Source organism: Strix aluco, chromosome 5 (assembly GCF_031877795.1).
Source record: "Strix aluco isolate bStrAlu1 chromosome 5, bStrAlu1.hap1, whole genome shotgun sequence".
Lineage (NCBI taxonomy): Eukaryota > Metazoa > Chordata > Aves > Strigiformes > Strigidae > Strix > Strix aluco.
In genome coordinates, this window is record NC_133935.1 from 11,527,100 (window position 1) to 11,542,107 (window position 15,008).

The 15,008-nt window shown below is 38.5% G+C and overlaps 1 protein-coding gene across 6 annotated transcripts in view; it reads left to right on the plus strand.

Annotated features, from left to right (window-relative positions):
- The window catches only part of GNPTAB (N-acetylglucosamine-1-phosphate transferase subunits alpha and beta), a 45,635-nt gene extending 32,442 nt beyond the window's left edge, over positions 1-13,193 (plus strand). For 4 of the 6 annotated variants that reach the window (XM_074825944.1, XM_074825946.1, XM_074825948.1 and 1 more), the window contains 6 exons: positions 849-962; positions 3,569-3,654; positions 5,431-5,529; positions 9,188-9,355; positions 10,680-10,770; positions 11,926-13,193. In XM_074825944.1, coding sequence (XP_074682045.1) covers positions 849-962; positions 3,569-3,654; positions 5,431-5,529; positions 9,188-9,355; positions 10,680-10,770; positions 11,926-12,003 — 636 coding nt within the window. In that variant the 3' untranslated portion in view covers positions 12,004-13,193. Of the gene's footprint in view, positions 1-848; positions 963-3,568; positions 3,655-5,430; positions 5,530-9,187; positions 9,356-10,679; positions 10,771-11,378; positions 11,437-11,925 lie in introns of all 6 variants that reach the window. The other 2 variants (XM_074825945.1, XM_074825949.1) reach the window with 2 other exon arrangements.
- The last annotated feature ends 1,815 nt before the right edge of the window (positions 13,194-15,008 follow it).

Sequence of the window (15,008 nt, forward strand, 5' to 3'; positions counted from 1 at the left end):
CAGAAACATGGATCACTGGTATCCGATTTCAGGAAGGCAGTTGGTGTGAGTTTGTCAGAAAAGATGTTCACTGGTAAAGGCCACTGTGAAGAGTGGGATCCTGCTGTGCTTACTCTTGTTCTTGCACATAGTAAACGACAGTTCTTGCCCTGAGGAACTTGTGCCCTAAAGAAAGAATTGAGAAAATAGGTAGCAAAGAAGTCATACTCCTAAATAGTATGACCATATACAGACTCACACTTCTGTTTTTGTAGGAACCTGGTAAACAGGGACATGGTCTTTGTAGGACTTACACTCTTAGAGACCATTGGTAGAGAACAAAGTGTACTATTTCTGCTCTACAGAGAGGAATTGGCACAAACCAATGAAATAATTTTTTCTTGAAACACCATGTAAAATCACTGCCATAGCTGGAACACAGCCCTGCTTTAGTGTGTTCCTAGCCTGTACCTTACTCAGAAAATTTTTTTCATGTCCTTTCAGTTCACTTTTGTTTGCTTGCTTGATTTGGGATTTAATATGCCACTGCTGGCTTGGGAATTCTGTACTATCCTGACATCATCAGTAAAGTTGTGTTTTTCATTTTAAGTGAAAATAACATTAAGTCATGCTTTATTTGGTCTCAATCCAGCTATGCACTGAACATTTGCTTTACTTTAGGCATATGGGGAGTCCCACTGACTTAGCAGTTATTGAATTGGTGTCTGCTGAATATTGTCTTCTTTGTCTGACGGTAGCACAGAAATTTGTTATGTAGATAACATTAAATATGTCTATGGCCCCTGGATTTTTAGAACTATGTCAGTGAGAAAACAGGATTAACTTTTTTTTCCTTCTTTTCCTGTTAGGATTTGACAGGTCTAGAACAAATGCTAATAAATTGCTCCAAAGCTCTCCCTGCCAACATCACTCAGATCCACATCATTCCACCAACTCAGGAAGCATATTATGATCCCAATCTGGTAAGAAACATTGGTTTCTTTCCTGAGCATGTATTTACTGTGCTTGAAAATCTGGTTTGATTTCTAGAAGGAAAGTATTTACGAAAATTTCTACTTGTGTGTACGTGAAGTGTTGTAAAATGAAAATTTTACAAGCTACTTCCTAACTTACAAAGCCATTAGTTTCCTTCAAAAACAGAAAAGCTGAGCTTTAGAATGTTGTTACATAAGGGATTTTAAGTCATCCTTGTTAGGAAAGTCCGCTGTTGTGAAACAAAAAACCAGTAAGCCCAATACCTCTCTGACTAGAACTTTCTGATAAGTCTTTATCTGAATTATAAACCATGTATTTGAAAACAAAACAATCCAGAAAACCACCAAACCATCAGATGGACATCTTTAGAATAATTCTTCCTAATTTGAGGGCTTCAGACTAACTCCTTTTAACATCCAAAGATGGGCTGACAGGAACCTCATGAAGTTCAGCAAGGAGAAGTGCAAAGTCCTGCACCTGGGGAGGAACAATCCCATACACCACTATATACTGGGAGTCATCCAGCTGGGAAGCAGCTTGGCAGAAAAGGACCTGGGGGTTCTGGTGGGCACCACGTTTAACATGAGCCAGAACGTGCCCTTGCCACAAAGAAGGCTGCTGGTCTCCTGGGCTGCATTAGACCAAAGTGTTTCCAGCAGGTCGCGGGAGGTGATCTTTCCATTCTACCCAGCACTGGTGCAGCCACACCTGGAGCGCTGGGTCCAGTTCTGGGCTCCTCAGTACCAGAGAGACATGGACATACTGGATAGAGCCCAGCAAGGGGCCACGAAGATGATGAAGGGACAGGAGCATTTCTCTTACAAGGAAAGGCTGAGAGAGCTGAGACTGTTCAGCCTAAGGAAGAGTATTCGCAAGCGGGATCCCATCAGTGTGTGTAAATACCTGAAGGGCGGGCACCAAGAACATGGAGCCAGGCTCCTCTCAGTGGTGCCCCGTGACAGGACCAGAGGCAGTGGGCACAAACTGAAACACAGGAGGTTCCTTCTGAACATCAGGAAACACTTTTTTACTGTGAGGGTGACCAGAGCTTGGTGCAGGTTGCCCGTTTGTGGGCAGTCTCCATCTCTGGAGATACTCAAAAGCCATCTGAACACAGTCCTGAGCAACTTGGCACCAGGTGGCCCTGCATGAGCAGGGGGGTTGGACCAGATGAGCTCCCAAGGTCCCTTCCAACGGAAACTATTCTGTGAAAACTGAGGTCTTGGGACTAGTTGCTCCTTAAGGATTTAAGTCCTTAATTTCTATTTTAGTGGTTAAATTCTCAATAAAACCTGCTGGAGTTTAGGAATCTAGAATCTTTAGATCTGGTACTAATACCTAAATTTCTTTTTCAATGAGATTTTAATTCCTGCATCAACCTATGCATTTGAAAAAAAAAAAGTGCATGTACTTTGCTAAATTGATGACCTGTTTTTTATAGCTTCAAACCAATACTGTATCAAAGCAAAAATAATTTTAATGAGTACAGATCATGAACTTTTGGGTAGCAGAAGAGCATAGCTGATCCCCAACACATGCAAATCACAGTACATATATCTACAATGTATGTGTAGATAAATGTATATGGACACTGACTATTTTTTTCTTCTTTTTTCTTCCCTCTGGACATCTATCCTGCCTTGCATTCTTATCAGGTTGTTACCAGGTTTTAAAACTACTTTCCTCTAAGTCTGAATTCCAACAAAGTTTTATATAAAGCCATTCTGTCAGCCTGGTTTGAAGAAATGAAAGTGGGGATTTGAAAATCCTGCACAGTCTGAGGACATTACATCCAGTGTAGCCTTACCTCATTTTGCCTCATTATGACTGAATTGAGTCTTCAAAATTCTGTGAAGTAAAAACTTTGAAGAGTAGTAGTAAAGGATGGCTGCCATGAATATGTTTTAAGATGGGGTTAAAAGTAAGCCTCGGTGGTTGGGAATAATGTCAAATTAATCTTTTTGGAGAGTTAGTAAAGTATTACTAATCTAAGCAGTAATGCCTAACATACTAATGTTATCAGTCAGTTCGAATAGTGACAAAATAGCGTTTGTGTTTAGCACAGAGGCCTAATTTATTTTTACTTCTGTTGTCTGCAACAGCTAAATTTCTTGGAATGAGTTTACTACCATAGAAATATCCCTTGAGAATAGGGATTTTATTTCCCAGAATTGTTTCAGCATAGCTTGTGAAGAAATAAGGCCTCATGTATCAGCTGTTCTACAGGGTTCGCCTGGCCAGTGTTACTGGTGGCCTCTACCAGAGGAATGTCAAAGACAGCTGTCAAATGAGCTACAATTTCTGAATATTTTATTGAGGATGAAATCTAGAAGTTGCAATGTTTTTGCCAAAAATAATCAGTATTTTTCATATAATATTTGTATGCATAGGAAATCGCGATGTTACACACCAGTATATTTTGTTTGTTTGTTTTTCCCTTCAACAGCTGATCAAGAAACTATTGCTTTTCATTCCAGGAGAGTAAGGGTACGCAGGCCTTTCTAGCTGTAACATAAGTTTTTGACAAAGTACGTCTTTATAACAGACTCTGTAATTTTCAGTAACCTATAATCTAAACAATGTTTTCTTCCAGCCTCCAGTAACAAAAAACCTAGTGACTAATTGCAAACCTGTGAGTGACAGAATTCGTAAGGCATACAAAGACAAAAACAAATACAGGTATGTTCTTCCAGTCTGTGAAAAGGCATGCTAGGTTTTGTAAAGCAGTAAGAAGAGGTATAAATACATGTGTTACCAAAGATTGTATGAGTATGTTAGCAACTCCTAGCTCAATTTACTTTAACAGTGGAATGGTGAAGAAACATACTGATATCTACTTATGTATGTTTCACTGTGCAGAATGATGTGATTTTTTTTTTTATAGTTTCTTATTTAGTAGACTAAATATTTCCATGCTACTTGTGTCATCTTGGGCCAGATCCTAACTTGTGTTGTACAACAGTGAGACAGAGTAGCTTTAGATGGTTTTATAAATTGAGTATATGTACTGAGCAAGGGCAGTTAAAGTAGCATAAAAAGGAGGAAGGAGCCTGTCCTGCACCTGAAAGTTGTAAATCTGCTTCACCCTTTTTTCTACTGAAGCTTATGAAAAGAACAGAAAAAGTATTTTAGCCCAAACTACCTTGTAGTTTTCTTGCAAGGAGGAGGAGTGACAGGTAGGGAGGGAGGCGGACAAGAAAGGGTTTCTATCCCCTTTAGGTAAAGGCAAGACAAACCATGATCATGACTGTGGGTTTGTTTGAATAATTGTATTTTCATAGATCTGCCTGAGATCAGGTTCTCTCAGGTCTTTCTTCTCTGAAACCTGCAAACCAGTTGCACACCAGTGAGGCTGTTTGCTGGCATGGAGCTTATAGCCTCATCCCCTGTCTCTTGCCTCACCAGCAGTGTTGGGCAGGGGAGGTTGGTGGGGAGTCTCTGAAGCATGCAGTTGTCCCAGGAGTGGCTACAAAGTCAAATAAAGCGGTAGAAGGTTACAGATGCTGCTTAGGGCAGCTTTTGGACATTATTATACATTAATTCATAGTACCTCAAGCTGTGCTGTAATCTTTATAAATAATTCCCTTCCCAGGAGAGTTTATGTTAAAACGGAAAAGCTGACACAACAAATGAGATTGAAGAATGTTGGGCTGGGGGCAAGGATTTGCTGTACTTAAACTGTTATAGTAATATATTTATATCATTAGGATATGTGCTGCTCTTTTGTTCTGTTGAACTTTAATACTAAATAATATTATTTTTGTGAGCTTTATAAATGGAGTAGGTTCTCAGGTGAGATTCAAGGAGCAGGCAGGGTATTTTATCAGGATAAGAAAGGTGAAAAATAAGTGTAGTACCTCTAATAAGACTGTTAAACTTGGGTCAAATGCTCTTTCAAACTCAAGATGTCCTTCAGAGATGATATGATACTTCTGCATTTCATAGACTTGGTTTTTTTGCAAGTTATTGATTAGGTGGGTGATGAAGGTTTTATTTGTATTTAAGGTTGTAGTTTTATATACTCTTCTGTAGCTTTGTTTCAGGATTTTTCTGATTGGAAAATAACATATTTTCTCATGTCTAAAGTTCAATTATAAATTACAATTGTAAATTGTGTGTGTTTAAAAAAACCAAAAACTAAAGAAGTAAATAGCATAGTAAGTGTTATGTCCACTCTCAGATCAATTGTTACTTTTATGCCAAAACTTGTAGTTTATATACTTTTGTATAGAATTCAGTTCTTTGATTTATAGGTGGCTACTAATAAATGTACAGGAAAGTGGTTCTGTGCAAGGGCATTAGCTGAAAAATGTAAATATATGGATAGAGCGCAAATGGCAAATTCTAGTGGAGGTTGGCCAGTCAGATTAGAAGTTAATAAATAAAAATATTAATATTTATTGAACCTGACTTTAGGTTGTTTTATTAATGTATAAATATTATTTTAACAATCAGGTTTGAAATCATGGGAGAAGAGGAAATTGCCTTCAAAATGATTCGCACAAATGTTTCTCATGTAGTTGGTCAGCTGGATGACATACGAAAAAATCCCAGGTATCCTGCTTCTTGATTTGTATGAAGTTTTGAGGTGATTTTAGTTTTCTGCTTCAACTGTTTAAACTGTTTGTCTGAAAAAATAACTTATTGCAGTGTATTTCTACACTGTGTGTTACAGGGTAAGACCAATATTAACCAAAAGTACTTCTACTTTTTTTCTATTTACCTGAAGCTAAGTGACTACTCTCTCTGTCATGCTAGGGGCTATTTCATTAATTTCTGTTACAAAAGCCTTTGAAAACTTACAGATAAACTTCAGCTATTTTTGAGGCTTTCATTTTTGCCATTCTAGAGGGCATACGCTTTATATTGCAGGCAGTTTTATTTTAACGGAAGAGCATTTTGATCTGCTTTATGTAGCAATTTTAAAATAAAAATAATGTGTGGATTATTTTGTTACAAAATCAGTTTTGCATATACATTATGCTTTCATGCTGTTACAGCATGGCAAGAGGTTTGATTGGTGGGTTTTTTTAATACTTGGTGAGAAGCAATCCAAAGCTGGAAATTAGTCCTCTGTTTTTCCACTCTGCAGTGATGAAAGGTTTAAACACCCAAATCTGAGAGTAGGCTCTGTAGTGTTGAATTAGGCTCCTGAAATGACTGTGAAATTAATGGGGAAAATAAATGTTCTGGAATACATTTCACAGCAACCACCTTGCAAAGCAAAGGATGCTGTGTTTGAGACTCAAGTCTGAATCTGCTTTGCAGAAGCATTCAACTGTAGTCCTGAGCCCACTGCATAAGATTGGGGCTTGACAAGACATGGTGAGATAATTTAATAGCTAGCTGTCCTAGAAGTGAGACAGGACCTCCACCCATCTCCTCTCCTTCCTTGCTCTTGGTTGCACACTTTTATCTTGCTTCTGTCTTCAGAAAACTAGAGTTCTCTGCCAATTTAATGATTTTGGCCTCAAGGAGGGGTCTCACAAGTGTCAAAAAGCAGAGCAAGGAGGAAGGTAGATCCAGGTGCCTTGGGTCAGGGAAAGTGAAACCTCCTCTTGCAGGTCACAGCAAGCTACTGGGTAATCTCAGCTGTCTGTAAAGCTACACTATTGTTTGCATTTGTAGATAAACAGCAGGTTTTCACCTGCCTCTTACACTGTACTACTTGCTACGCCATTCATTTAGAAAGGAGAACCCTAGTCTTGAGACGTTTTGCACCTGAAGGTGGTTTGTATCTATTGCTCCTCCTTACAAGAGTGCCTTCTGGCCACAGAACTCCTGCATTCCAGTTCCCACAATGACCCAGTTCGAAAGAAAAATGGACAATGCCCTAACTCATCCTCCTCCTTCCTCTCCCTTCTCTGTTTCTTTGTATCTGCTGGCTAGGACTTTTTTTTTTTTTTGAAATGTAGGTGTGATTTCGAGCCTTGTTAGGCCCAGGTAGGGCACATAACATGAGTTTCTCACCTTTGGCGTTCAAGTTCATGCTTGCAATCACCGGCTTATTTTGAAGGGTGGTTGCTGATGTCAGACTTGACGCTGACGCTGTGTTGGTTTTGGTATGAGTATGCCTAATGGATTGAGGCCTTCTGGCAACTTAAAATGGAGCTGCCTGTTCTGTGGAGTGATTGCATCCTTAGATGAGGATGGTTTGAGTAAGGGTGCCTAGTCTGTTGTTTCAGGAACCTCAGCAGGCAAGATGAGGCAGATGAGCTGATCTGTCTTGAATCTTCCCTAGTTTTTATGTGATGCACTGGCATGCTCTTATGGACTTAGCCTGAGACTCCATATATGCACACCCTTTTGTTGTGTTTTTTTTTTTTCTCTTAAGGAACAATAGTGTGTTGTAGTTTCAGATTGTTGACTGGATCATGAAGTGGAGTCAATTGCTTGGGCATTATTCTTGCAAAGTATAGTGCAGTACTGTAGCCATAGCTTGTTAGCAAAGGAGAGCTGTAATGGCAACGTAGGCTGGCCATTTCCTTCTCTTTGCCATGTTTTCTCTGCATATAAAACAACAATTATACACAGTCTCTTAAAACAGGTATTCAATGCCTCTCTTGGGATGAACTAGAGGTATTGTTTACTTACTGACCTGTCTTAAATGTTTGGTTTGCATCCTTAAGGAAAAATGAGCCTTGTATTAGTTCTGGACTACCCAAAGGAATGTCAGGTTTGGTTTCTTTTGGATGGATTAAAACAGTCTTTCCATTTGAAACAGGTTAAGATCCTCATCGCTCCCACTTGCTATACTTTGGTTTGCTAAGGTAGCAACTTCTCAGTCTGCAAACTGCATCTCTTTCAGATGAAGCTAAACAGGGGTATACACTCCAGGAGTGCAGCTACTGCATTCCCAGGGCTAATGAGCTGCCAGTCCAAGGGACAGGGTCAGGAATAGTCCAGAATGAACTCCCAAAATGCTTATACTGTAGACATGACTGCCATAACTAGCTGCTTTGCATAGTATTACTTGATAGTGTACACATAACCTGCTCACCTTTTCAGAGGAGAGGTGTATTTTGTTCTTCTCAGATGTAGCAACTTGAATGACTGTTTATCCTCTGCATGTAATTGTCTAGAGCAAGGTTACCAGTTATGCCAGATTCAGTACAGACTGAGGAAAAGTAGTAATGCCCTGTGTAGGCTGATTCGCATGCTCTAGAGTGCTGCGTATTTCCAGCTTCATGTAGGAAGTCTGAACTTTGCTCTTTGAAAGAGCACACTGTACTATAGAGAATACAGCTGACCAGAACTACTTATTTACAAAGGTTAGCAATTACAAGGCACATGTCACCAGATATGATTTCTCCCTCTGGGGAAATGTAAGGGTCTTGTATCTCACAATATAAATAAAGCACATAACCTTGCCCATATGTGGGAAAGGGAATTTTTGTTGTCGAGCACCAGGTCAGAGTAGCCAAGGGTACATAGCAGTCTAGCACACTAGCTGCTGCTTTAGTTTCTATAATTTGCAGTAACTTAGTTTCTTATATGAGAAATAACTCTCTGCAAGAGGCATTATTGGGAGCATGCTTATTTCGTCACAGTGATTTCCATATAAATTCTATACAGGTGATGGTTGGTTGTATTTTGGTTGATTAGACAAGTTCAGCTTTGGGTCTGTGATTCAAGTCATGTCGTGCCCAGTTTATGTAGTGTTCTCAGTAACTCAAAGCTGGGGACCAAGCTTTTGCCTTCTCTTGTACAATTTTCTATAGTTTTTATGTTGACTTTCTCTGAAGACTGCAGCATACACAGTAAAATATTAATAATTTAGTATGTTTGCCTCCTACAGTGGAGCTCACTTTGTTATTTAAGACACTTTACTCATGATAATTTATTTAAAACTATAAAAACCCTTACCCAAATCATAATGCTGGCCTTCTAACCTGCTGTCTGTATCCAGTGTTGGACCCTGGGATGATGCATACTAGTGCCCATTAGATGGCAGCAATATATAAATAAAAGAGGGAAATGTGGCTTGTCATTGGATTCTTCAGAGGTTTTGACTTGCTGTCAGCCTTGGTGCTCTTAGAATTAAAATCAAATTAATTTAAAATAATGTAACAACAAGGAAACTGATTACCAGTAACAAATATATCAGTTTGGTTTTAAAAGGATACTGTATCAATTTTGTCTAAAAAGATTCAGTGTTCTTGGGTTGCCAGTACCTTTGCTATATTATTAAAGAAATATTCTTGCTTTCTAGAAAATTTGTTTGCCTAAATGACAATATTGATCACAATCATAAGGATGCTCAGACAGTGAAAGCGGTGCTTAGGGATTTTTATGAATCAATGTTTCCCATACCTTCCCAATTTGAACTGCCAAGAGAATATCGGAATCGTTTCCTTCACATGCATGAACTCCAGGAATGGTATGTTACACAGGTTCTCTTCAAGTTATTGTAGTGCAATGGCATGTAATTATAGAACGTATCATTACAAACCTGTTTTTCCCCTCAGTATTGTCATGAAGGATTTAACAGTTAAAATAATGTGAAAATATTTGAATGGACTAAAATTTGAGGTTTGCAGGATTTGGGTTTTTCTGGTGCTCATAAAGTCATTAACATTTCATTGTTTGGCCCTAACCTACTTCAAAGAAACAGTTGTTGCTTTTTTAAAAAAAGTAATTCAGGACTTCTGGCTTTCTTAAAATGTAAAAAACCCCACCGTTGTTTGGAATGCCTGTTGCACAGGGGCAATATAAACTGTTAAGTTTCTCACTAAGCAAGGTTTTTTTTATCTTTCGGACAGCAATAATCAGCTGGATAATCATCAGAAAAGATACATGTGTGTGTCTCTTAAATAATGTGTGAAATTTTTGTGTGTGTGTGTACCTCTTGCCATTTCATAAATACTAACTTCAGAAATTGGGGTAGTTGATTTCAGAATACAAGCAAAAGGTTGGCAGGTACAGTGACAAAAATGAGACAAGACTAGTCTAGTAATTTTGTTGCTGTTCAGCAAATTATGAGAAATAACTGTTAGTAAGGAAAGAGAAAATATTAGAGGAACTGTAGAAGGAATGAGAAGGATTGTAGGTGACAAGAATTAGGTGTGGATTGTAGTGCTACAAGCCCTGCTGTGGCAGTGGCAGAGGGAGTAGGGGGCAAACCCATTTCAGCAGTTAGCTGATGAAATTTGTGCTGGAGGAGTGGGCATATTGTTGGCTCCCTTTTTGAGGACATCCATCAGGACTTTGTTAGCTTCAAAAAAACACTTTATTTTGACTCGTTTGTAGCTGAAGTAGATTCATACCAGGGTGGGTTAAAGCATGCTGATGTGCTGGTGGAAATCCATGTTTATCAAAATGTTTTACAGAATCATAGGACAGCCCAGGTTGGAAGGGACCTCAAGATCATCAGGTCCAATATTTTGTGGGAAGTTGCATCTTGAAAACCTCCAGTGGTGGGGACTTCACCATGTCCTGAGGAGGTTGTTCCAGTGAATGATTGTTCTCACTGTAAAAAAATTTCTTATATCAAGATGAAACCTCTCCCAGTCCAACATGTACCTGTTGCCCCTTGTCCACATGTGGCTCTTTGCAAAGAGAGGGCTTTCCATCCTCTTTCCAGCCACCCTTTAAGTACTGGAAAAAAGCTTCCTTTGCCTGTTCCATGGAAACTCTTTAAAGTTTATATGTTTGCATTTATAATATATGAAGCTGTTTTTCTGTTTCCTTCTTTCTTTGTGCAGGAGGGCATACAGAGACAAGCTCAAATTCTGGACCCATTGTGTTCTAGTAACACTTATTGTATTTACAGTCATCTCATTTTTTGCTGAACAGGTAAAATTAATACCTTCTTATAGAATCTATAACACTTAATAGATTGCTGTATCTTCAGGCTAACATAAGATGGATTTTTTTAAAATAGGTTTTGAAAAGTAGCTAGGATTTTTCCTTCATAAGGGAAGTAAAAATGTTACATGACTAATAATTAGATTGCTTTGATTTTTAAGTCATCATGCTGAGATTCCTTGAAAAAAAGTCATATGGGGGGAAGGAGAGTAGTATTGCCTTTTCAGGTGCCTTGTGACTATCGAGTCCATCATTCAGTGTGCTAAATTTGGATGCTCAAAATTAGTAATTGCTTTTGAAATTCTTGGTCTATTAACACACATATTAGTAAAAGTGCAAATTAAGTTAACAGGAAGAAAATTTAAGTAATGGCAATACTCTAGTCCTGAAGAGAATCTCAAGGTATTTAGAGGCCTTGCAAAATCTCATCCCTAAGTAATTTCAAAGACTCCTATTGAATTCAAAAGGTTTTTAATCTGACTCAAAGGAAAAACCCCTCCACTTCTGCAAGCATAAAATGGCTTTCTTGAACGTGATTAATCCTGCTAAACTTAGAGGGAGTCAATGGAACAAATCATATGGGTAATTCTTTGCAGGTTGGGGCCTTAAGTAACACTTTCCGTGGTCTGATGAAGAGGGTGTAATTCTTGAAAGGTTGGCTTTTGATTATTATTTTTTTCCCACCTGTAACTTTTGCATGAATCTTTCCCTTGATTTTCAACCTTTTGTATTAGAAAACTCACCCTCCGTTAGTAACTTGGTTTTGAAAGGGGGTACTCAACCCAGTAGTACAGCTAGGTATGTAAATCCTGGTTTAAGATGCCAGCTTTATGTTGATCTTTTAGAAACTGAATGTAGCCCAGTGTTTAATTTAAATACAGAAATTAACTTTAAAATAATCAGAATATAGGCATACTGTATTTTTCACTTTCTGCTTGTATTCTGGTTATTGAGAAGTCCATAGAAATGTGCACACCTAATAGATGAATGAGTAAATAACTTTCTGTGCAGTCAAAAAAAGAACAGTATTGACTTAATTACCATAAATAGTACAGATTTTATAGTTTCTATTATGAAAGTCTGGCCAGCTGTGCACCTCTAGCCCAGCAGAGAACTAAATACTGTATTTTTTTCTCTCCTCAGCTAATTGCACTTAAACGGAAGATTTTTCCAAGGAGAAGGATCCAAAAGGAAGTTGGTCATGAACGAATCAAAGTGTAGAAGAGCTTTATTTTGGAGATCAGTCTACCTCAAGATGTGATAAGCATTTAAAATCTCTCTCTCATAAGTGTCTTTTATGGTTTGACATTTAAGTACGTTGGGATGAAGAAAAAAAATCATGCATCTACAGTTAGAATCTCCGCAGTACTCTTCATAATATACAAGCTGCTGGAGCTGTGACAATGCAAAAGAGAAAAAAAAAAAAAAAAAAGGAATTGCAGGAAACCTGTACATAGGCAGTTTTCAACTCATCTTACTTTACAACTGTTAGTTCATGGCCATGTTATCCTTTTTTATAAAAAGGGTTACCTAAAGAAATGTAACTGCATTTATTGCAGTGGATGTTGCCAACTAGATAAAATGTTGGAAGGCAAAATTGTTTGGGATCAGTTTAAGAGGTCCTTGATCTCGCATTCCAAAACATTTTGCAAATTTTTATCGTTGCTGCTTTTTTTTTTTTTTTAGCCCTACGGGAAAATTGAGAGTTATGTAACTTGTCATTTAGATTTAGTATACATTTATTGATGTTGACGTTATTTAAAGCACAGTGACAATTCATTCCCTATTTGTAATATTTAATTGGGATTTGGAAAAAATGTGTGCTAGTAAAATACACAGTAACAGAACAACTAATGGTTATTTGAAAGATACTTTGTATCTGGTGCATTATATTCCAAAGACGACGATGGTGTTATTGCTTGGCTTGATTACAAAGAGAGGGTTGTAATTAAATGAAAAGCATCCAGGTATGGTATTTTACAAGCATTGTAAATATAAAAGCAAAAGTGCCTCTCTATATGAATGGGTAACAAACTTTTAATGTAGCAATGTATGGGAGCAGTGTTTCACTTCAGAAAACAACATACATACTGACATGAAGCTTTGGTGTTTTTAGATTTAACAGGGTTTGGTCCTGTATTTTGCTGAGACATCAGAATAGTGTGTGTGGTTTTATGTGGGAAAGGATACTGAATCTTTTCAAGCAGAAATTTTTGGTGGTATATCTTCAGTTAATTGTAATAGCAGTATTCAAAAAAGCATTAATTTTTGTAATCAGATGATGTACAAAATGTATGTGCATATGCATTGTAAGATACTTGGTTTGCTTTGAAATTAACTAAAATGTGCTAAAAGTTTTGTCTGTTGTTTCTGTTTTAAAGTAAAACAAAACTCACTCATTGATAAATCAACATTAATGTGTATGAATCCTTATAAGTTCTTAATTTTCCCTTAAACTTCCAACAGTAATAATTTCATACTAATTTGAAACATGAATGGATACTCAAAGTAGAATGAAACTTTGAGCACTGTAAAAATGTAAGCACTTTTAATTATTAAGGTTATATTTCATGCTAGCAATATATATTATGCTGAAACACAGAATATAAGTAGTTTAAATCTACAGTACTTCAGACTAGCAGAAAATGAGATTTCAGGAAATAAAAGAAAACTTTGATAGCTTCTTACACTTCAGACTATTAGGTAGATTCAAGTTTAATTAGGGTCTGTTTGTTTAAAAATTACATTTGGTATTCTAATCATAAAGTTGGAAAAACTTGGTTGAAATGTTAAGGCAGTTTTTCTGCTGAAGTGACGTATAAGTAAACAGATTGCAGAGGTAGCTCAGCTGTCACTGCACTTCCTTTTTGTTTAAGCAAAGTTTTGAAGGTAGATTCATGGCATTTTGTTTCACTACAGCAGGAAGAGCCCAAAAGATGTAGCATCAACTTACTGAGAAGCATTCATTGAAAATCACTGCTAAAATCTGTGTGTATGGTACCTGGAAAAAAAGCAAGTGAAGCAGAGTAAGATGTGAACAGTACTATGGTGGCAACTAAGCACACACTCACACAGCCACTCACTCTTGCCAGCAGGATGAAGGAGGGAATTGGAAAAGCAAAAGTAAGAAAAACTTGTGGGTCAAGATAAAGCCAGTTTAAAAAGCAATGGGGAAGGAAGGAACACAAAGCCAAGTGATGCAAAAGGAGATACTGAGATACTCGACCTCCCCAGCCAGTCTCTGAGCAACAGTCACCTTGGAAAGACCGAACTCCCAGCTTTTATTGCAGAGCCTGATGTAGGGTGTGGAGTATCATCTGGGTCAGGTCAGATGTCCCTGTTCGTGGCTGTGGGGGCAGAGCAAGGCCTCAATGCTGTGCAGGCCCTGCTTGGCAACAGCTCGCACACCACCCTCATTCAGGCCTTGCCTGCCCTGTTTTGGTCGCCAGTGTTAAATGTAAAATATATTAAACATAAAATGCAACACTGTGGGAGGTTGCTGTGAGGAAAGTTAATTCTACCCTAGCCAGACCCAGTGAAAACTTAGTATTTCCTTAACTAAGTTTAAGTAAAATGTCTCAAAACTGTTGAGGTTAATGAGAATATTGAAAATGTGAAATAGTGGTAGGATTTTTAAGTTTTTGTATTTGATCTCTAAGTAAAGAGCAAAATACCTTAACTGTCTGAGGACAGAAAATCCTGTGAGAACAGTAGAAAAATCTGTAACGTCAAACATGTAGTTTGTAAAATTAATCTGACACGAGAAATATTGTCTGTTTGCATTAATTTATGGAAAAATTCTCCCTTGGCATCATACCCTAGCCTACATACCCACCAGAACAACTTATTTTGCACAGTTTTTGTTGTCTGAATGAGAAAGCCATTTCTATAAAAAGAGACTCAAACTAATGGTAGGTGAGGTTTAAACGAGTTTAATGCTGCATCTGCACGATGCGCGCGGCCTGGACCACTGGTCCCGCTCCGTCGGGCCCGGGGACGCGTGTCACTGCGCATGCGCACCCTCCCTTTCGTAGCGTCCTCCCGGCTTCCCGCCTTTTCCGCGGGGAGGGAGTTGCTGAGGGGGCACCGCCTCCGGTCGTGCCGGTCTGCCTACTCGCCCGGGAGAGGCGCGAGGGCGCCCGAGGGCTGCGAGAGGCTCCGGTGCGAATTGGGTTGGGAGGGTTGGGACGGAGCGGTGTTCCTTCTGCCTGCGGGAGGGTGTCAGA